Source organism: Lutra lutra, chromosome 13 (genome assembly GCF_902655055.1).
Source record: "Lutra lutra chromosome 13, mLutLut1.2, whole genome shotgun sequence".
Taxonomy (NCBI): domain Eukaryota; kingdom Metazoa; phylum Chordata; class Mammalia; order Carnivora; family Mustelidae; genus Lutra; species Lutra lutra.
The window spans coordinates 42,174,539-42,196,628 of record NC_062290.1 but is presented as its reverse complement, the minus strand read 5'-3'; the positions used below and the strand labels follow the sequence as shown (position 1 = coordinate 42,196,628).

General features: G+C 35.0%; 1 protein-coding gene across 5 annotated transcripts in view; it reads left to right on the top strand.

Moving 5' to 3' along the window:
* Window positions 1-22,046, top strand: part of PSIP1 (PC4 and SRSF1 interacting protein 1) — a 41,271-nt gene extending 19,225 nt beyond the window's left edge. For 2 of the 5 annotated variants that reach the window (XM_047699053.1, XM_047699054.1), the window contains exons 5-16: window positions 1,009-1,113; window positions 2,055-2,117; window positions 7,604-7,700; window positions 8,710-8,785; window positions 13,004-13,232; window positions 14,421-14,539; window positions 17,216-17,271; window positions 17,875-17,945; window positions 18,156-18,257; window positions 18,374-18,587; window positions 20,198-20,309; window positions 21,077-22,046. In XM_047699053.1, the coding sequence (XP_047555009.1) occupies window positions 1,009-1,113; window positions 2,055-2,117; window positions 7,604-7,700; window positions 8,710-8,785; window positions 13,004-13,232; window positions 14,421-14,539; window positions 17,216-17,271; window positions 17,875-17,945; window positions 18,156-18,257; window positions 18,374-18,587; window positions 20,198-20,309; window positions 21,077-21,137 (1,305 nt within the window). In that variant the 3' untranslated portion in view covers window positions 21,138-22,046. Of the gene's footprint in view, window positions 1-1,008; window positions 1,114-2,054; window positions 2,118-7,603; window positions 7,701-8,709; window positions 8,786-13,003; window positions 13,233-14,420; window positions 14,540-15,835; window positions 17,169-17,215; window positions 17,272-17,874; window positions 17,946-18,155; window positions 18,258-18,373; window positions 18,588-20,197; window positions 20,310-21,076 lie in introns of those variants that run through there. The other 3 variants (XM_047699057.1, XM_047699056.1, XM_047699055.1) reach the window with 3 other exon arrangements.
* The last annotated feature ends 44 nt before the right edge of the window (window positions 22,047-22,090 follow it).

The following is a 22,090-nucleotide window of genomic DNA, read 5'->3' as shown; positions in this document are numbered from 1 at the left end:
CTAGCAATTTTCTGTCCTTAAAAAAGTATGAATGATTGTGCTGATGTGATATACTTTGTGTTCAAGCCCAAACATGTCCCCAGTGGCACATTCCTAGGATTTGGAGAAAACCATGAATTCTAAACATACAAAACAGAAAAATTGGCCATCATCATTTACAAAAATTTATATAAGCAATTTTGGGGGCATTTTAATATTTTTCTCTTGTGACTTTATAATTTTATGGGTTTTTACCAAAGAAGAAATGGGTTTACAGTTTAGACTTGGAAAGGAAATTATTAGGGGCAGTTTGGACTGCAGTGCTGTCATCTTGTAGACCTGTGCTTACCTTCTAATATGAACTGTGTTACCTCTGTTACTCATCTTTTTGGGCCCTTAGTAGATCATCTGTGTATCTTATCATCTGGGGGTAATTAAAATTTAATGATGATTGGTTTTCACCTGCACCCCAAACCCAGAGGAATGAATCACTGCTTGATTGAATTACCATCCACGAATTAAAAAAAAAAAATTGATGATTACTGGACTCCCACTCTGCCTTTTAAATAAACTAAGTATAAGATATAGATCAAAGTCTTTAAATGAAGCTGTTAATATATGCTTTTTCCTAAGGCTCTGTGTCTTGAAGTAAGTTTCTCTTTGGAATATGTCAGTAGTTGAATAAGCAGTGCTATTCTAAATCAATTTACATTGTATCTTATTGGATATTGGTAAGAACATCAGAATGGTATTCTTTGTAATTATACTCCCATTTCTGCCTTAACAGTTTTATTCTTTACACTTTGTATACCTTCAATTAAAGGAATACAATCCCTTTAAGACTTTAAAAAAAAAATAGAGTTTAAAACTTTTTTTTAAATTGTGTATGTGAAAAGCATCTTATGGAACAGAAATGAGGGTACTTTTATAACTTTCTTGCAAATAGGCTTTTGAATTTTTTCATGGGTAGAAAACTTTTAAATGGGGGTAAAGTGTTATTTGATGATTAATAAACCTGGTTGTTTATAGGCATCAACTAAACAATCAAATGCATCATCTGATGTTGAAGTTGAAGAAAAAGAAACAAGTGTTTCAAAGGAAGATACTGACCATGAAGAAAAAGCCAGCAATGAGGTGTGTTTAATTTCTCTTGCATTTTTTAAACCCATTTTGTTGCAAGGAAGAAATTGTAAGATGGTTCATTATTTGATCACGAAGTAGAAAGTAATCTTTAAAGTAGTTGAGTAATGAATGAAAAAATATTTAAGGCTTATTTCCTTGTGTGAATATTAAATACTGTATTGTGAAATAATTTTTGCATTAAGATTCATGATATTGGGGCACCTGGCTGGCTCAGTTGGTAGAGCATGTGACTCTTGATCCTTGAGGTTGTGAGTTGGAGCCCCATATTGGGAATAGAGATTTCTTTAAAAAACTTAAAAAAAAAAAAAAAAAGATGCCATGGATGTTTTTATTTGAAGTCATTTTGCTTTGTAATATCTGAGGTCTGCATACAGGAGAGTGGGTTACTGTTTGTTAGGAATCTTTTTAAAGCATGGTATTGTGGGATGGAGGTACTGGAAAGGGCATTGAAGTGAATTTTTAAAAATCTAGATTTACTTTCATCTCTCTATTTGATTATAGGTGGGGATACTCATTGAGCCTTTTCCGGCCTCATGGAGTAGTTGTTAGATGATCTCCAAAGTTTCAGCCACTTCTTAAAATTTACAACCCTAAAACTCAGGATTCTGCTGTAGAAAAAATTGGTTTTATAAATTTTAAAAGACTATCTTGTATCCTAGCAAGTGTGAATTTTCTATTTCATCTGACAGAGGAAGTAATTTTTTTTTTTGTAGACAAAGATCCTAGCTATTCCTTTTACTTTATAATGATAATGTTAAGACTTTTAATGTTGATAATCTCAAATTTCAGAGAGGTAAAACAAGTATCCCTAGTACCATTAGTGAAATATGCTGTTGTTTTTCAGGAAATTTTCTTTAAGTCTTGACATAATTTATTCAGTTGTGTGTGTGTGTGCATACACACACACATTTTTTTTTTTTTTCCAATTTCAGGATGTTACTAAAGCAATTGACATAACCACTCCAAAAGCTGCCAGAAGAGGGAGAAAGAGAAAGGTAATGTTGCTGCTTAACCACAGGGATCTTAAAATAATTTTTATTTTATTCAGATTGAGAAAGAGTAGAGATAATGAAACCCTATTATTTAAAGTTGGCCTTTACTCCCAAGTCCTTAACTTTTTTAAAGGATAGGTTATTTAGGAAAATTATTTCTTTTCTAGTGATATAGCACCCTTACAATAAATCGAATGGTAAAGGAAATGCATTAGCTTTCTTTCCTTTTAATGACACGTCATCAAGTTTTGTTTGTAAAATGGATAACATATACTCATAAGGTTTTTGAGAAAATTAAACGAGTTACCACATTAAATATTCATAATAAATCCTGGTATACAGTAATTGCTGTCAGTATTGTCCATTCTAATGTTACTATTAGCAACATTATTGAATGAAATGAGAATATGTGACATTTTAGGAGGAGGTACACTCTCTGCTTTTAATTAATGTTTCTTCTTTCTTATGTGAAGTTCTGTTCATCATCTTTTTCTGACCTATTTATGTCATAGATTATTATGTGCCAAAGATCCAAGGAAAACTAAGGGTTGGGTTTCTCATGAGGAAGTAAAATATGAAAACAAATAATTATAGTGGATTTTTTTTTTCTTGTGAGATGTGTATGGAAGGGGCTATGGTATTTTTAACAAGACTTTAACATAGGCAGTCTTGTCAGGCAGATGAAGGGGGGGAGAACATGTGAGGCAGTTTGAATAGTATATCCATAGGTGTAGAGAAAATTTTATTTCAAGCATTGTATCTCAGTATTAATAAAGTTTGAGTGAAAATGGTACACCTTAAACTTAACCTTGAACTTAGAGAAGTGATAGGAAGCCATTGAATCTTTTTAAATTTCACATGCATCATTTTTTAAAGCACTGTGAATGATGGAGACTGGATTGGGGTAGTAAGACAAGTTCACTGATTAATTTGTTCAGAATTTTAGTACTAACATCACTGGTGCAGGCAGAGCATGAAGCAGTGAATAAAAAAGATAAGGTCTTTGTTTTTGTTGAACTTACATTTTTGTGGGACAGACAATAAATACATAAAATAAGAGTTAAAATGGGGCATTATGATAGTGACTTGGTAACTAAGTCATGAAAGGCTTTTCTAAGCAGTTAGCATGAGATTGGAAGGAAAGGACCTTCTAGCAGGTTTTTTTTAGTAGTGTAGAATCAGAGATAGGATTTAAGAGCACTTCGGGGGCGGGGGGCTGGTGGTAAAGCTGATGGTTTATTGGAAGTGGGTGTGAAGGGAGGGAGGAATCTACGGTGACTCCAAGGTTGGTTTGATTTGGGAGCAGAGACATGGGGAGGAGGAAGTAAAACATCTAGGGGAATTAGACTGCAGATACATTGTTTTAACACCAAAAGGGGAAAAGGTAAAAGTTAAAGATAGAGTCACTGATATAAAGATAGAACAATAGGTGAGGTAGTCAAGGGAGAAAGATGGGAAGAACACAGAAACCAGAATCCTGAGGGAACTTAATGGAGATGAGAGGTTGCTTTGTAAAGTTAAGGTTGAGAATGAACTATCAGGAGAAAAGAGAAGATATCAAGCTAAACAAGGGCGGTGAGAATTTTTTTTAAATGGCCAATAGTGCCCTGATACGGAGAAGATCCTAGAAGGTATCTGACAGTTGGACTCCCCCAGGATATTTTAAAGTCAGACAGTAAGGGCTGATGAAGGGGATTGCAGAATAAAATACGTAATGTTAAAGTTACACTGTTTCTGAAATCTTTGAAGGGAAGGAGAGAAAATGCAGCAACAGGGATTTGCATGGTTAAAGGAGAGGGTTTAAAGTGAAAAAATATGGCTTTAACGATTTCTTTGCAAAACTAGGAAAGATTGAAGATGTGGAAAATATGAATAATTGTAGAGGAAGATGCTGGATGAGAGAAAGGAGGCAGGCATATTTGAAGGAAGAGCCTTAACAGGAAGAAGGAAATGGGTATTTCTTCCTCTTTAACAGTAAAGAGAAGGATGGAGGGGATGAGGTTATTTAAAAGTTGTAGGGAGAGTGGGCGCCTGGGTGGCTCAGTGGGTTAAGCCTACACCTTCAGCTCAGGCCATGATCTCAGCATCCTGGGATCGAGTTCCACATCGGGCTCTCTGCTCGTCGGGGAGCCTGCTTCCTCCCTCTCTCTCTGCCTACTTGTATCTCTCTCTCTCTCTCTCTGTCAAATAAATAAATAAAAATCTTAAAGAAAAAAGTTCTAGGGAGAATTGGAAATTAAGGGAATTCCTTCCTGCTGGCCTCACTCTCTCTTTTCTCCACCACGCATTTCAAAGGAGGAATGTGTATATGGTATAAAGCAGGAAGAAAGGATTGAAAGTTCATGCTGGTGAGGGGAGAAGAGGACCTGCTCAGCAGGGTAAAGATATTCATGGATGGCTTTGAGATCCCAACTGAGATTACATAAAATGAATGTAGTAGTATAATTTTTCCCCCCTCCGGTCTCAGCAGCCAGGAATAATAGAGCAGAGAAGGTAGAGTTTTACAGTAATTCTCTGCTGGAGATTTGTGGGAAAGGTGCAGCAAAACAAGAATGCAGAGGGTTTGAGGATATGAATTTGAGTCCCATGACTGGTAGGTGGGAGGGGTGCTTGAGGTAAGATCACGAAGGGGGAGTAGTGCTAGGAAGTGGGGTAATGGGAGTAAAGGTGTGAAAGAGTTAAAGGTCTCAGGGAAATCAAGTAAAACAAAAAATTTGTACTCTATTTGCGTTTAAGATTTAAATATATGTATATTCAAAATAATAGTTTTTGTCTTTTCTCTGGATGAAATACATATTTTCACAAGGAATGCTTTTGACTTGCCTGATTTTTCCAACAGTCAGGAAGACGTATCCATGGTAGCACTGGTTTTTTGATGCAGTATTAGTGTTAATATATTTTTATTTATGATACTTATTATTGATCAATTTGTTGCCTCTTATTTGTACCTCCTCCAAAAGATCCATTCTGCCTTTAATTCTTACATAATGTTTTGGTTTACTTTCAAAAGTAGAAAGTGTAAATGAAGAGATGTGTGGGTTTGTTTTGTTTTTGTATTTGCACTAAAGAGCTCATCATTTGAACTGAATCTTAGAGAACTTTACCCTCTGAAACATCTCAGTCTGAAAAGAGCGGTCATACAGTCTTGGATTCTCAACCTTGGGTACCAGGGGGACCTGATAAAAACACATGTTCCTGGCTCCCCACCAGAGGAGCTGTTGAATCAAGATTGGGGCAGGAGTGGGGGTAGTAGGCAAGTTCTTAAAATTCTAGAAATACAAACTTAGTCAATGTTTAACACAGCAATTTTTATAATGTTCCTTGAGAACAGTTCAGGGGGGAACTTAGTTTACTGACTTTTAATAATACTTTGAACAGGCATTATTTTCCAGCTATAAAAGTAAAAATCATGTTTAAAAATTAAAAATGGAAGGGCACCTGGGTGGCTCAGTGGGTTAAGCCTCTGCCTTCAGCTCAGATCATGATCCCAGGGTCGTGGGATCAAGCCCCACATCGGGCTCTCTGCTCAGCAGGGAGTCTGCTTCCCCCCTCTCTCTCTGCCTACTTGTGGTCTCTCTTTCTGTCAGATAAATAAATAAAATCTCTTAAAAAATAAAGTTAAAAATGGATACATTCTGGGGCACCTGGGTGGCTCAGTCACTAAGCGTCTGCCTTCAGCTTAGGTCATGATCCCAGCATCCTGGGATCAAGCCCCCACATCGGGCTCCCTGTTCAGTGGGAAGTCTTGTTCTCCCTCTCCCACTCCCCCTGCTTGTGTTCCCTCTCTCACTGTCTCTCTGTCAAATAAAATCTTAAAAAGAGTGGGATTGCTAAATCAAAAATTTGCATATTTTTAAATTGCTGGTATTCATAAAGATAATCTTTCAGAAAGGTGTTGCCAGTCTATTGATCATTGGTAATAATATGATTCTTCATTTCCTTACCAGTACTGGGCATTATCTCTTAAATGTTTGCAAATTAGATTGTTGATTGAAAGATTTTCAAGTTTTGGAGGCACCTGGGTGTTTCAGTTAAGTGTCTGCCTTGGACTCAGGTCATGATCTCCAGGTCCTGGGATTGAGCCCCACTTCTGGTTCCCTGCTCAGCGGGGAGTCTGTTTCTTCCACTGTCCCTCCCCCTGCTCATGCTCTTTCTCTCTCTCTGATAAAATCTTTCGAAAAAATATTTTTAAGTTTTTTATCAGTCCTATTGGATTGTACATGTTTTTACATGCTTTATTGCCTTTATTTTTGTTTAGTGCTGAGTTGAAATAATTGGTCATAGGGAAGCAGCTCATTGTGGTCCTCCCATCCTCCTTTTTCGTTTCTTCTTCACTGTTTCTTTCCTCCCATTTCAATTATGATCAGTGGTTTACATTTCCTTTTAATTGGTGGTTTTAACCTTTGTTCTACTCTACTGCTTTAATTAGTTAAACTGACTCTCATTTGGGGCTCTTGACTCTTCAGGGGTCATTTTTAGTTTCCAAAGGGTCACTGGAATTTATTACTTTACTATAGTAACTCACTCTTTATGGAAAATATATTGCCTTATATATCCTCTTCCTAGAGAAGAGGAACAGATGTCATTTAATTCAAAAATAAAACATGTATTGGGGCGCCTGGGTGGCTCAGTGGGTTAAGCCGCTGCCTTCGGCTCGGGTCATGATCCCAGGTCCTGGGTTCAAGCCCCACATCGGGCTTTCTGCTCAGCAGGGAGCCTGCTTCCTCCTCTCTCTCTGCCTGCCTCTCTGCCTACTTGTGATTTCTCTCTGTCAAATAAATAAATAAAATCTTTAAAAAAAAAAACAAAAAAAACCATGTATATATTAACAAAGTAAAAGAATAAGAAATATTGGCAACTTAATGTCTTGCCTTTACTAATATTAGAATATTAATTTAGGTTCTGTCTCATAATTACAGAGTGTAAAGTGTTATTTGCATTTTGAGATACTTGGTGAAAGTACATTTATAAGCAGCATGTGGGTTAAGTGTAATTATACTTGGGTCACCATTTTGCATCAAGCATGTTAGCTCTGTTTTTACAAATGATTTTCTTAGGCCAAGGATATTAAGAAGTGATGTTTTTTGTTTGTTAGAATTATTTGCTGGAGGGGTGCCTGGGTGGCTCAGTTAAGTGGCTGCTCTTGAGTTCAGCTCAGGTCATGATCTCAGGGTGGTGGGATGGAGCCCCACCACACAGGCTCCGAGCTCAGTGGGGAGTCTGCTTAGGATTCTCTCTTCCCTTTCCCTCTGCCCCTTCACCTGCGCACTCTTTCTCAAATTAAAAAAAAAAAATTGTTCACTCTTATAAATTGTTATAAGCTGTGTTTGGAGATGTCATTCTGACAAGTTAACTGTTGAAAAAGAATAACAACTTACAAGTTATGCTTACATGTAAATTCTTAAGGTGGCATATCTTTGTTGTTGAATTAAATTTGGAATGCCTACTATTTATTTGCTAAGCAAGTTAATTAAATCTTTGTGATTCAGGCAGAAAAACAAGTAGAAACGGAGGAGGCAGGAGTAGTGACAACAGCAACAGCATCTGTTAATCTAAAAGTGAGTCCTAAAAGAGGACGACCTGCAGGTAGGGTTATTTGTGTTTCAGTCTCTGGCTTGTGATTAATACAATCCCGTTACAGTGTTGTGCCTCAGATACTTTGGAATAAGTGGATAGACAATTGGCTATGTGTAATATATATACAAATTTCAGAGGAGATAAACCTGCTGGTTTCTGCTTTGTGTGATAAAGTATTTTAAAGTAATTATTTGGGATATTTTTTCATTGTCTGTGTTTTTATCTCTTATATTTTCCCCTAATAGCGGCACATGAGGCTGTGGTGAGGTTAAATTCCATGAATGATGGATTTACTTTCCCTCTCACTGTAGAAAGCATAAGTTTTCCAAGTGGAAATTATTGCATTCTTTGTTTAGGACCTTTACAGTGTGCAGCTATCTTCAGCATTGCCTTAGAGAAAGAAAGTATTGTCCTAATTTGGGAAATTGAAGATAGTGTGGAAGGACATGCCTCTAATACAAAGTAAAACAAAGAAAATTAACCAAAATAGAGCCAGTGTTTTTTTACCTAATAATAGAATTCTTTGAAAAGGGGAGGAAGATCAATAAAACCCAGAAAAGAAAAATCCTGAGATTTGTTTTCATAATTATTTGGAATTTAATTTTTAATGGGTCAATTAATGGTGTTAGAAAATTCAGTGAATTCTGATACAGATTTTCAGAGATGTTAATGTAGAATATACACTTAGTGCTGTAATATGCATATAAATATTGAATATAAGTGGTACTATGCATTATAAAGTTGAATTTTGTAATCCTTCTGTTAAAATAAGGAACATTCTTTTAAGCCCTCTCAGCTATACTAAGGAGGGAATGAAATTACTCTGTTGATCTACCACTTTTAAATATTCTCTTGTTGCTCGTTTGAATCATTGGAGGGTATTATCTTTAAAACTTAAAATAATAATGTCTGTAATGAGCCACCAATATTCTTAGTATATATCATTTATAATCTTAGTGTGAGAATTGCATCTTGAAAAATGATAGTTACTAATTTTGTTTTTCCCTCTGAATGTTAGCTACAGAAGTAAAGATTCCGAAACCAAGAGGCAGACCCAAAATGGTAAAACAGCCCTGTCCTTCAGAGAGTGACATGTGAGTTTATTTTCAATGTATCGTTAATTATACACTGAATGAGGTATTTGACTTTAAGTATAAATCTCTTTGTATTATACCAGTTTTATATGATATTTGCTTTTACTATTTTATATTTCTAAAAATTATGTGGAAGAACTATTGAAAAGTTTTTTGTTGTATAGAAAGTAAAAATTAATGGGAAATCAAGAAAGACACGATGAGAGGCACCTGGATGGTTCAGTCAGTTAAGTGTCTGACTCCTGAATTCAGCTCCAGATCTTGATCTTAAAGAGTCCTGAGTTCAGGTTCTCCATTGAGCTCCACATTGCGCCTGGTACCTACTTTACAAAAAATCTGCTGTGATCATCATTTCATTAATCTACGACGTCTTCTTGGTATATCAGGATGTAAAGATACTTAGATAAAACAGGGTAAAACCTATAATAGAGAAAATTGGGCAAGATACAAGTTTAAGGAAGGTTTAGACAAAGAAAGGCAGTTTCCACAAATCCTTTCTAGCTCCTCCAAAATAACTTTTTAAAAATAACTACTAAGGGGGAGGGGGCCCTGGGTGGTGCAGTCCCTTAAGCATCTGACTCTTGGTTTCTGCTTAGGTCGTGATCTTGGCGTTATGAGATCAGATCGAGCCTACTGTCTGGCTCTGCTCTCAGGAGTTGGCTTAAGACTCACTTCCCCTCATCCCCCCCCCCCCCCTCCAAACATGCTCTTTCAAATAAATAAATAAATCTTAAAAAAAAAAATACTAAGGGTTGCCTGGCTGGCTCAGTCGGTAGAGCATGTGACTCTTGGTATCAGGGTTGTGAGTTAAGCCTCACGTTGGGCATAGAGATTACTTTACAAGCGTTATTAAAATTATTTTTATACTGTGAATTTAAAGTTTTAAAGTATTTTGGTGTAACTACGTAACAAAATAATACTTTTTTTTTCTTGCCACCTTTGTTTTCCACAGATGGATATTGTTTATGTGGCTTTTCTGTGTAGAAACTTCACCAGAAAGGAAAGAATGTATATTTAGACAAAGGGCAAAACTCTTTCTAGCTATTGTGGTTAAAGATTTTATAGAGAAGGCTCAAGCAAGTAGGGCATTTAAGAGGAGATTTATAGTGTTTTGAATGAAACATTTTTATAGGAAATTTTAGTTATAGAACACTGAAGCACTGGTACTTTTCAACTAACATATGTTTTCAGAGTTTTATTTTAATGTCAAGCTAGCTTTTAAAGTATTCTCAAATATTGTGGCACAAAATTACAATATGGTTTTAACTCCTGTAGTGGAATTAAGAAATTAGGTACATGTAGGTGAGTTTTTCTTTTTAAGCATACCAAATAGGGGTGCCTGGGTGGCTCATTTGTTTAAGCAGCTTCCTTTGGCTCAGGTCATCCCAGGATCCTAGTCCCTACTCAGCAGGGAGTCTACTGCTACCTCTCCCTCTGCTCTCTCATGTACTCTCTCTCTCCCATCTCAAAAAAAAATCTTCTCAAAAAGATTTTTGATTTTTAAAGATTTTTAAAAAAAAAAAGATCTCACTCATTCCCTGCCTAATCTAATCATGGAATCAGGCATAAAGTCTAGGATTTTGTGATTGCTGTAAGGCCTTGATCTGGAGACTTAGGAACTGAAAATACAAGTTACCTGCTCCCCTCTCCCCTTTATCATGCACTTAGATCTGGGATAAGGAGCCATGATAAATAAATGCTCCTATTTGGAAAGGGGAATATTAAGAGCCATACAGCAGTCATTGTTCCCTAAGAAATCTAGAATCCTGGAAAATATTGTGTGATCTCCGTATTTTATGTATAAGGAAGGTTCCCTTGATTAGGCCCCAATTTTCCTGATTCTGTCTTGCTAAAAATTATTTCTCTCCATGGCTTTTAGCTAATGTTGTGACAGTTGTCTACTTCTCCGTATCTTCCTTAGTTGTATCTGAAAGGTCATTGGAGGTTATTATCCTCATCACCTGAGTGGTATTGTGTCTGCTTTTAGGCTATAGGGTGTTGGAGACCCAAGATTACTTTTTTGATCTCCATTAATTTCTCTTGGAGGCTGTGTTGCTTTTGGTAATAATACTTTATAGCATGTGGGTGTGTTTTAGTTAGCTTCATGCCCAGTCGTCTTTCCCTAGGATTTTCTCAGACTTGTTTTTAATTCATGATAGCTTTTTTGCAGTGAGTTCTGAAATAACAGGATAGTGGAATAGAGCCCGAAAAGCTGAAGCCATCTCATAATCCTCATGTAAAGTAAGAAGTATTTGGTATAAGCCACTAAGATGTTTGGAGTTGTGTTTGCATTAGTTGTTGCTTATGTTAACATATTTTTAACTCTTTACTAATAGTTTCGTACTGTGCCTTCACCTATTAAAAAGGGAAATTGTCACTATGGGAGAAGTCTGTTTTTCGGGAAAGGTGGTGTGAGAGGACCACTGAGAAAGTACTTGTTTGTAGCAAGCTAGGATAGTTAAGTCTGTGGCAGTCTCTTTGGTATTGTTCAAAAACCCTTGAACCACTATTCCCATCTCTTATAGGATAAGAAGTATTGTACACTTCTTAATCTGTGTTTAATAATTAAAAAAAAAAAAAACGGCCACATGGTAGTCCATTGTATATATAATTCTTAACATCCATCTCAAGTATGGATACATCCTTTCAAAAGCTTTGTCATCTATTCTGTACACGTGCAAATATGTTGGTTAGAATACATTGCTGGAAGCAGATTTGCTAGTTCAGAGGGTATTTGGATTTTTAATATCTGCTTCCTTCCATTGAGGGGATATTTTGGGCAAGGAATTGGTCAGTCTGTCTTAAGAGCCATGGGAATGCTTTCTGTATGTGACTAGATATTCCCATCTCCATGAAATTATCAAAATACTCACATCTGTAAAAATATTGGACAAAGTTTAAATGATTGTATATGCATGCCTTTTCTTCTGTCGATTAGAAATTAATGAGGAAACCCATGTGACATTTGAAAATAAGCATAGCCAATGATGGTTATGTGACAAATTTCTGAAGAGATTAAAGAGTGAATTTTTTTTCTTCCAATTTAATAATCTCTTAAGGGTTCAAGAAGCAGTTGTCTGGTAGGCTGTCACTGGATTTGGAACTGAGATAATGGGTGGGCTAATTATTTGACCCTCACACCATCATTTTCTCCTTCATCAAATTGAATGGGTTGGACTAATGATCTGACGTCTCTTACACCTCTCAGATCCATTGATATAATTGTATAGTTTTTGAAAATCTCAATGAAATTCCTAGACTGGTAAAAAGATGAATTTTTAAACAGCTTGTCCAAGCCTCAAGTTGTGTTTTTTTTAATGGGATGGCTTTAGTTGGATGTATATACCATAAAAATCATTATTATGGTTAATACTGGCATCATTTGATTGTCCTAGAGCCTATCATCGTACCAAAAATAACTTGTATTTATTTCTGCTATACTAGTTAGCATAAAGGTCATCCAATAGTAACATTAGGCTTACTGAGCAATTTTGTTAATTTTAACTTAGTGATGTCTGTAAATCCACTGGTAATGGGAATGCTTAGTGCTAGTGAAATCAGTTATATATTATGTTTAATTACATATATATTATATATTTTGTTATATATTATGCTTAATTACCATATATTTTTGTATATGGTATGTTATATATTATGCATGATTGCCATATATTTCACCACCGTATGCATAAGTTGGGAGCCTTTTTACCTTACAAAGTATTTCTTTGAATTCTGAAGTGATCATATTTGATCATAAGCAGTTCACTTCTGCAATTGTATTTTTCCCAATGTGTGCACTTTTTAAACATGTTATTCTTACAGTTATGTAGAATATAATAAGATCCAGGTGTCACACCCATTTTAACGTATTGCTATATCCCCACAGTGAAGAATTATCTTGGCACATATGATCATATTAGGGAATTTTTTCATTAAATAAAGAACATTACAAAAACTTGGAAAACAAAGGGAAAAATTACTCTTCTATTACCCTAATTCCACTGTAATTTTTGTATTTCCTAATTTATAAGAAAAGGATGTTCTTTTCCTTTTATGATGGATGGTAAAGACATTATATTTAACTGGAAGATATGTTAAATTTTCTTCTCCAAAATACTTATTTGCTTGGTAAAGTATGGTTAAAAGACAGCCTATAATGATACCTAAAAAAAAAAAAAAAAATCTTTTTTTTTTTTTTTGCTATATTCTCCAAAATAGGGTAACTGAAGAAGACAAAAGTAAGAAAAAGGGGCAAGAAGAAAAACAACCTAAAAAGCAGCTTAAAAAGGATGAAGATGGCCAGAAGGAAGAAGATAAGCCAAGAAAAGAGCCAGACAAAAAGGAAGGGAAGAAAGAAGTTGAATCCAAAAGAAAAAATTTAGCTAAAACAGGGGTTACATCAACCTCTGATTCTGAAGAGGAAGGAGATGATCAAGAAAGTGAAAAGGTACAATGTTTATCAAATAAAATATTTGTTCTCTTTTTAGTTGCCTATGCAGTTCTTTTTTACCTAGTATACCTAGTAAGCATTCAGTATCTCAAAGTATGAGTGTGATTAAAACTGAATTTGTCTTTCTTTGTAAGCTTGAACTAGCTGTGTTTAAAAAGCATATTTGAAACTTTATTGTACATTCTAAATTTGTGTCACCTTTTCATAGTTATAATGTGGAAATCAAATGTTCTATAACAAACTTCCAATAACCCACCTATTTAGAATAGAAAAGTAGAAATTAAACCAAATGGACTGTGACCAGTGAAGACAGATGTAATAGAGATGCATTTATACAGTTTTATTATTTACTACAATGAAATTCTTAGCATTCTTCGGGCCTATTTAGTGTATCAGTTATATTTTATTTGAATGCCACTGTTGTTCAGGGATTTGATTATACATCTTCTTGCATAGAAAAACACAGTATTGGAGATCTACAGACTGAGGTCCTGTATCTTTGGGTTTTTTTCCTATTTCTTAATACTTTCTTTAGAGGCCAAAAATTTTTAGTTGGATAGCATAAACAACGTACTTGTTGGTAAACAGGTACTTGTCAGTAAACAAACAGGTCAGAACCATAGTATAGAGAACCATTGTATAGCAGCAAATAGCCTGACATACTTTTACTCCTCTAGTCATCAAGGCCAAGTTCAGTTTAGATAGCAACATGTGTAATTCTGAGATTTTTTAAAAATTAATAATCCCAGAAAAAATTCCCTAATATGATTATATGTGCCAAGATAATTCTTCACTGTGGGGATACAGCAATACGTTAAAATGGGTGTGACACCTGGATCTTATTATATTCTACATAACTGTAAGAATAACATGTTTAAAAAGTGCACACATTGGGAAAAATACAGTTGCAGAAGTGAACTGCTTATGATCAAATATGATCACTTCAGAATTCAAAGAAATACTTTGTAAGGTAAAAAGGCTCCCAACTTATGCATACGGTGGTGAAATATATGGCAATTATGCATAATATATAACATACCATATACAAAAATATATGGTAATTAATAAAAATAATAAGTATTTGTCCCTTCAGAAAATGAGTTGCTTTTTTTCCTCCCAAGATTGTAATCCCAGAAGCACTAGTCACTGACTTGTTAACTAAATTCATCCTAATTCTCAAAACAGAAGAGAAAAGGTGGAAGGAACTTTCAGAATCCTCATAGAAGGAATATGCTGAAAGGCCAGCATGAGAAAGAAGCAGCAGATAGAAAACGCAAGCAAGAAGAACAGATGGAAACTGAGCAGTAAGTATTTTTTTATTCTAAATCTTGATTTCCTTTTTAAGCTAGCATGAAATTTTTAAATGATAGAATCTCGTTTTCCAGACCGTATGAAGCCTTTTAGAGAAGTGACTTTCCCCAGGTGTTAGGAAAAAATCTTCTAGTATATGATGATGATCATGTTTTTTTTTAGGCTTCATTCTTTGCTGAGTAAGAGGATGAAATTCACTGAGGTAGTCAACTCTGTGAATTATTTTTAATTTAAACTGAGAGTGCAGATAGGATTTAAGCTGTTAGTAGCTTTGCTGAAACTGTCCTCATCCTCTCCTATTCACTTGTTGAGTATTAAATATAGAAAGAGTGGTGATAATATGTTGGTGGAGAAAGAATTAAATACCCTTATTTGCCACATACCACCAGCAGGCCACTCCCGAAAGACCAGCAAAAATAATAGCAGCAGTTGAAAACCCGAGAAGGCCAGTAAATCTAAAGGCTGACAGGGTTTGCATTAAATGTGTGTGATATAAATCAAGTTCAAAGCTGATTTAAGTTTTGATACTAGGAAACAGTATATACAGACCATGGGGAATTTCTTTCCCTTTCAGTTTTATTCTATAATTTTATTAAAAGGAAAATAGCACTGATGATGATTACACTTCATGTGCTTATTACATTTGTTTTCCTAGTTATCTTCAGACTGTCACTTCTGAATTCTTTCTTTGAAAAGCATTCTGTGAAGCATCTTTTGTTATTCTATAGCTAAACTTGGTTTTTTTGTTAATGGAGGTGATTTTAAAAACATGCTGTAGGTTATGAAGACAAACTTAATGACAAGTAGTGAATTCGTTAAGTAATTTTGTACTTTTTCTTTATAAGATACATTTGTAAGCCAAAGTCTCTACAAGTATAGTGTTTGACTATCTGCTTTCTTAGTTGTTTGGAGGATGATTATATAAGCAGTTTTATCTGCTTGAGGGGAGTAATTTAAAAATTATCTAAAGCTCAAAAATGTTACTCCCTCCATTCTGTTAGAATTTTGACCATTTCTGTAAATTAAATTATTTTTTGTTACCTATCCTTCTCTATCCTTTCACTGAAAAGTTGTTGGACTGTTTGTTGCTTTTAACTTTATTGTGCTCCCCAAATTAAGATATAAAATTAGTCGTTGCTTAGTAAATCTAGCCCAACCCTTCTTATCTCAAAGTTATCTTTATGTGTTTCAGTTTCTTTTTGAATGTCCTCCGAATGTAACTTTCTCAAATTCTAATATTTGTGTTTTCTTTCCTTCTCCTGTTATTACAAAACTTTGTACTTGGACAGTTTTGCTCTGTAAAGCATTTCAGATGCAGCTTGTGTGAAATGCATTATGCAAAATAAAGTTTATTGTATTGTATTCCCAGCCAAACAACATGTAATCTACAGTAATAAAAAATATATCTCATTTTGGGCTCAAAGCATTAATCCAGTTACTGAAAAGAGAATACAAGTGGAGCAAACAAGAGATGAAGATCTTGAGACAGACTCATTGGACTGAATTTCCCCCTCCCCCCCCTTGATGGAAGAATGTTGCAGATTCTAAATTGAGGACTTCATTAATGGCATTATTACTGTGTTATGATTGTTAAAAAAAAAAAAAATTCCTGTAAGGTACACACTACATACTAAGGTCGGCCATCATTCCTGTTAAGTTTTTTTACCAAGCTTAAGATGAAGCTTTGTATTTGGAAGTTAGAAGATGGTGGTTGTACATTATTTCATTTAGAAAATATAAAAACTCATTTTGTTTTGAAGCTAGGCGTTAAACTGGAACAGCTCTGATGCCCCAGAGAATGGGGCAGTTGTGCCCTTCCCTTGACATTCCTTTGTTGTTTAATTCTTTAGAATCTTAATAATTGTTTTTTTTAATCCTGAGAGATTAAACAGTAGACTTGTTAAGAAAATAAAAATGAAACTGTAACCAAAATTTTAAAATAAAGTTTTTTAAAAAAAAATCCTGATTTTTAGATATTGTTTTGTTCTTGTCTATTTCAATTGGTTTATAATAGGGCCCGAACTCAAAGCCAAGCTACTAGAAATTAAGAATTCATTTTAAAATGGTTATTTTTGTGATTTGCAGTAAAATGGTACCTTTTCTTTTGTGAAATGGTATGTGTCAGTGAATGTCCTTTTAAGTTTGAAATATTGGCCAAAAAGAACCCATTTTAATACCATAGTATCATCTTTGAACAGTCTATTTAACCTAGAAACTTAACCCCTCCAATTATCTACCCTTTTGAAGATGTGGGAAAAATTAGTCTGTTTTTGACATGCTACTTTTAAAAATAATTGTGATGTAGAACTCATGAAATGTTTATAGGCATTCTTCTCCCACAATGGTCTGTTTGTCCACTGACCCTGAAATTGGGTCTTTAAACAACACTATTTACTGTTGGAAAAAAATTTCACCATGACAAGTGAAAATTATTTGTGATGCCACTGAAAAATTAGATTTTAGCATGTTAATTTTTGCATGTGTTTTTAGTAATTAATACTAATGCTGTGGCATTCCAGAGTCCCATTAATTACAGTCAATTCCTTATGATCTAGGTTACTGACTTTCTATCTTAAAAAAATTTTTTAGCTTTTACATAAGGGATGTGGGCATTTGGTAATCAGTCACAAGTTCCAATGTTTTGAAATATTTGTGTTAACATTTGATAGGCAGAATAAAGATGAAGGAAAGAAGCCAGAAGTTAAGAAAGTGGAGAAGAAGCGAGGTTAGTTGTTTCACTTTCTAAGATGTGTAAAATAATACATAGAAAGGAAATTATACACTTAATTTTTCATGTATAGGTTTTAAAATCAGGCATTTTATGTTCTTAAATCCTGCAAAAGTGCTTTTTCAAATCCCTAACGGATTCTGTATACATTATATTTTAATTATAACCAGGCGCACTTGCTAAGGACTCAGGCTTACGGTTTTATTGCTTATTACCTAGTGGTCACATTTTTGTAGCATTGCCAAAAGCTAGATGTTTTCCCATTTTTTGACAGATCTCATGGTTTCAGATAGAGTTTGTATTTTTGGTTACGTGTGTAAGGTAAAACAGCTGTATAAGTATTGGAATAGAGGGATTTATTAACTGGATACAAACTGCTTATCTTACAAACCTATGTAGTTAGATGGTAATTTTTTTTCTTCAAATGATGAATGTTGCTTTCCTAAATACTTAAAATGGCAAATAACTTCTTAGTGAACTAGGCTGATTATGAAGAACATTTTTAAAAATTCAAATCTTATTGTGCTTTGCTTATTAGATTTATACAGAAATACTGGTGTTGGAAAAACTACTTACTGTGTTTCAAATTTTAATTTATAGAAACATCAATGGATTCTCGACTTCAAAGGATACATGCTGAAATTAAAAATTCACTCAAAATTGATAATCTTGTAAGTCTTTAATACCTCATTTAAAAATATAGTACTCTTTATAGCTTCGTATTTTATTTTCTCGTGTTTTACATGTGTAAATTTAAGAGAAATGGGACTATTACTGGTTCTTTTGTATTGCCCTGTTTGAGATTTTAAAAGTGATCTTTAGGAGTAGATCATATAGGTTGTGGTAATTAACAGTTATGAAATTACTGTTTTGTTGTGAAGGATGTGAACAGATGTATTGAGGCCTTGGATGAACTTGCTTCACTTCAGGTCACAATGCAACAAGCTCAGAAACACACAGAGATGATTACAACACTGAAAAAAGTAAGTGATCTGAGTCATGCAGATTTTTAAAACGTCCTCATCACCACTTCATTAAGAAGTAACATTTTAAAAATCAGTGAAGAAAACAATTGTGAGTGTATATTTTGTTTTCTCAGATACGGCGATTCAAAGTTAGTCAGGTTATCATGGAAAAGTCTACAATGTTGTATAACAAGTTTAAGAATATGTTTTTGGTTGGTGAAGGAGATTCTGTGATCACACAAGTGCTGAATAAATCTCTTGCCGAACAAAGACAGCATGAGGAAGCAAATAAAACCAAAGATCAAGGGAAGAAAGGGCCAAACAAAAAGCTAGAAAAGGAACAAACAGGTATGTGATGTAAGTTGTTTGCTGGGATTGCTTTTAAAAAATGGCTTTGATATATTTCATTAATACCTTATCTAAGGTTTCATAAGGCACTTAGAAAAACAGAAGCTAAGGTTAAGGATTTCTGTTTAAATTGTATAATCAAGCTTAAATTAGCAGTTGCTGTTCTTTTTCACACAATAGTAGTTAAGAAAGCAACTTCCCGTGTCCCCATCGCCCAGCTCCTGCAGTGCTCAGTACACAGTCATTCCTGTTTTACCTCCTCTGGTTACTCCATGAAGCAAATTCCAGATACAGTTTCAACCACAGATATGTTAGGATGTATCTGTGATGGATTCTTAAATAGAACCTTAGTATCATTCATTATCAATTCCCCCAATTCCATGTTATGTCTTAGGAATTGGATATTTTTATTTGTCAGGGAATGATGATGTAGGTCTCCTTAGAGATTTCTTAGAAATAAGATATACTTCTCATTTCCTTCGGTAGGACACAAAATCATGTTAATTATGAATAGTACTTTTGACACATTGTTGTGAAATAACAAGGAAAAATACAGCATTTTACTTTGATGCACATTTTTATAAAAAATGGAATGACCGGATTAAAAATCCCCCCCCCCCCACCCCGTGCATCTGTGTAGCTCAGTGGATTAAGCCTCTGCCTTCAGCTCAGGTCATGATCTTAGGGTCTTGGGATCCAGCCCCGAATCAGGCTCTCTGCTCAGCAGGGATTCTGCTTCTCCCTCTCCCTGTGCACAAGTGCTTGTGCTCTCTCTCAAATAAATCTTCTGTTTATTTATTTATTTGACAGAGAAAGAGAGCACAAGCAGGGGAAGCTGCAGGCAGAAGGAGAGGGAGAAGCAGGCTCCCCACCAAGCAGGGAGCCTGATGGTATATTTCATCCCAGAACCCTGGGATCATGACCCGAGCCAGGAAGGCAGATGCTTAACCAACTAAGCCACCCAGGGGCCTAAATAAATAAAATCTTTAAAAAAAATAATCCAGGGGCGCCTGGGTGGCTCAGTGGGTTAAGCCGCTGCCTTCGGCTCAGGTCATGATCTCGGGGTCCTGGGATCGAGCCCAGCATCGGACTCTCTGCTCAGCAGGGAGCCTGCTTCCTCCTTTCTCTCTACCTGCCTCTCTGCCTGCTTGTGATCTCTCTCTGTCAAATAAATAAATAAAAAAAATCTTTAAAAAAAAAAAATAATCCACCCCCTGCCCCACCCTGACTGTTGATTTCGGCTCAGGGCACAATCTCAGGGTTGTGAGATAGAGCACGGTGTCTGATGGAGATCCTGTCTTCTTCTTCTCTCTCTCTCTCTCTCTCTCTCTCGCCCTCCCACGCCCCCCCCCCACCAGCTTGTGCACACATATTCTCTAAAATAAAAATCTTTAAAAACCGCCCTTTCTTGTACCCATAGATCTGATTATAGTAACCCTACGACTTATCAGTGTGCCTCAGCATCCAAAAGATTACAGTGTCATTTCAAATGAGGTGTATTAAGTATTAGAAACTTTAGGGCCATGTTTTTATTTTTTATTCTGGCTCTTTAGAGGACATCTTAATGTATTAGAAGCTCTAACAGTTTTTCCATTGGAACCTTTTTAAAGGTTCAAAGACTCTAAATGGAGGATCTGATGCTCAAGACAGTAATCAACCACAACATAATGGAGACAGCAGTGAAGAAAGCAAAGACAACCACGAGGCCAGCAGTAAGAAAAAGTGAGGACATGTTTTAATGGATCATTTATATTTTTAATTTTTAAATCGCATTGCTGTTCCAAGGTTATTTGTATAGGATTATATTTTGATCACTCAATTCCTGAACTGAGGAAGCAAGATATAAATCAAAAAGGAAACAAAAACTTTATAATTGACTTGTCTGTATTCGAAGGGAATAGAGCTAGATAGTAGGAATCCAGTTTAAAATAACCGTTCTTCTTTGGACCTTTTCACTGATACAGCTTTAAGAGTGACTTACATTCATACTTTCTTGCATTGTGACAGGGTAATACAAAAATGAGATCTAGAATCACAGGCTATTTTCTACTATAGCCTCTAAATAGCTAGTTATTGGACTATAGTTATCCGAGTCTTGGTTTTTTCTGCTACACGTTTGAAGGACTTTGTCAAGCATCCCTTCTGATCTTGAAATTCAGGGAAATCGTGTCTGTATCATCCCTCTCTTTATTAAAGTTTGTAATATATTGGCATTACAGATATAATTTTCATGAGAATTCATTTTAAAGTTGGAAATGATGGAAAGGGCCTGGGCCATGATGCTACCCTGAGTTAATTTGCTTGATCTGAATATTAACATGGTAAAATAAAATTTTGAACAAAAATATTATTTTTAAAAATAATTTGGTGATAATCCACATATTTTAAAAAATAAAAACATTATGCATGGATTTAATGTGTTTTCTGACCCCCGTGAAGGAGTCAAGTCCCTAATCCCAGTTAACACACCTTTCTTTTCCTTCCTTTAGGTCATCCAGTGAAGAGAGAGAGACTGAAATATCTCTGAAGGATTCCACACTGGATAATTAGGTTGATATACCTGGAATATAAAGAACATTTGAGACGTTTGTAATGGTTTTCATTTGAAATATTTAGACTGCTGAAAGTTTTAAATTTTTATAAGCATAGGTTTTGATGTTGAAAACTTGTTTTGAGGGAGAAAATCCCTTTATATTTGTTTAAAAGTAATTAAACATTATTGCTAATTGTACTTGTGCAGTATTAACAGCTACATTATTCAGTAAATGTGAGGGAAAATCCATTTAGGAAATGTTAAACTGCTTTTCCAGACATTTGGTTGTAGCATAATTTCAATTAGTGTGTGTATGTTAATGTGTAATTGATAGTAGAAAAAGGTTCCATTTTTAAAACTGCTACTTGTATAAACCTTTCCTTTTTTCGCAGATACCGTGGGTTTTGTGCATAGTTTTTACAAACCTTGGATTTACCAGACTGTCTTTTCACTGTTTGTGGGTTTTGTAGAAGTTATGCATTTTTATGGTAGATAAAATGTTACTTCTATACAAGTACTCACTCCTTTTATCAAAAGTTAATTTTAATCTCCCAGTCTACGTTGTGCTACATTATCCTGCTGCTTTGTAACAATTTGTGGTCTGTATGCCTTTTTGTATGACAACTAGATATCCAACTGACAATTCTACAAGGTACAAAACTCATGTTAACTTTTGAAGGTTATTTAGTATTATGGCTGGGAATTGAGTGAAGTCACAGGACTTTCCTACAGAAAGCAGAAGAGGTATGTTTAGGAATGAATCTGGCTTTAGGGTTCAACCATCCAAGATCCTTTACAGGCACTAGTAGCTGAAACTAAAAACAAAATGATAAAAGTTTATTTTTGAGAACTGTCTCGTGTTTCTGAATTTTTTAGAAAAAAAGTCACACTCATTAAGGAAGTCACTAAGTATTTTTTTAATTGGGGAAAAAAAATTCCATGATTCTTATGCAGTAAATAGTAGAATTAA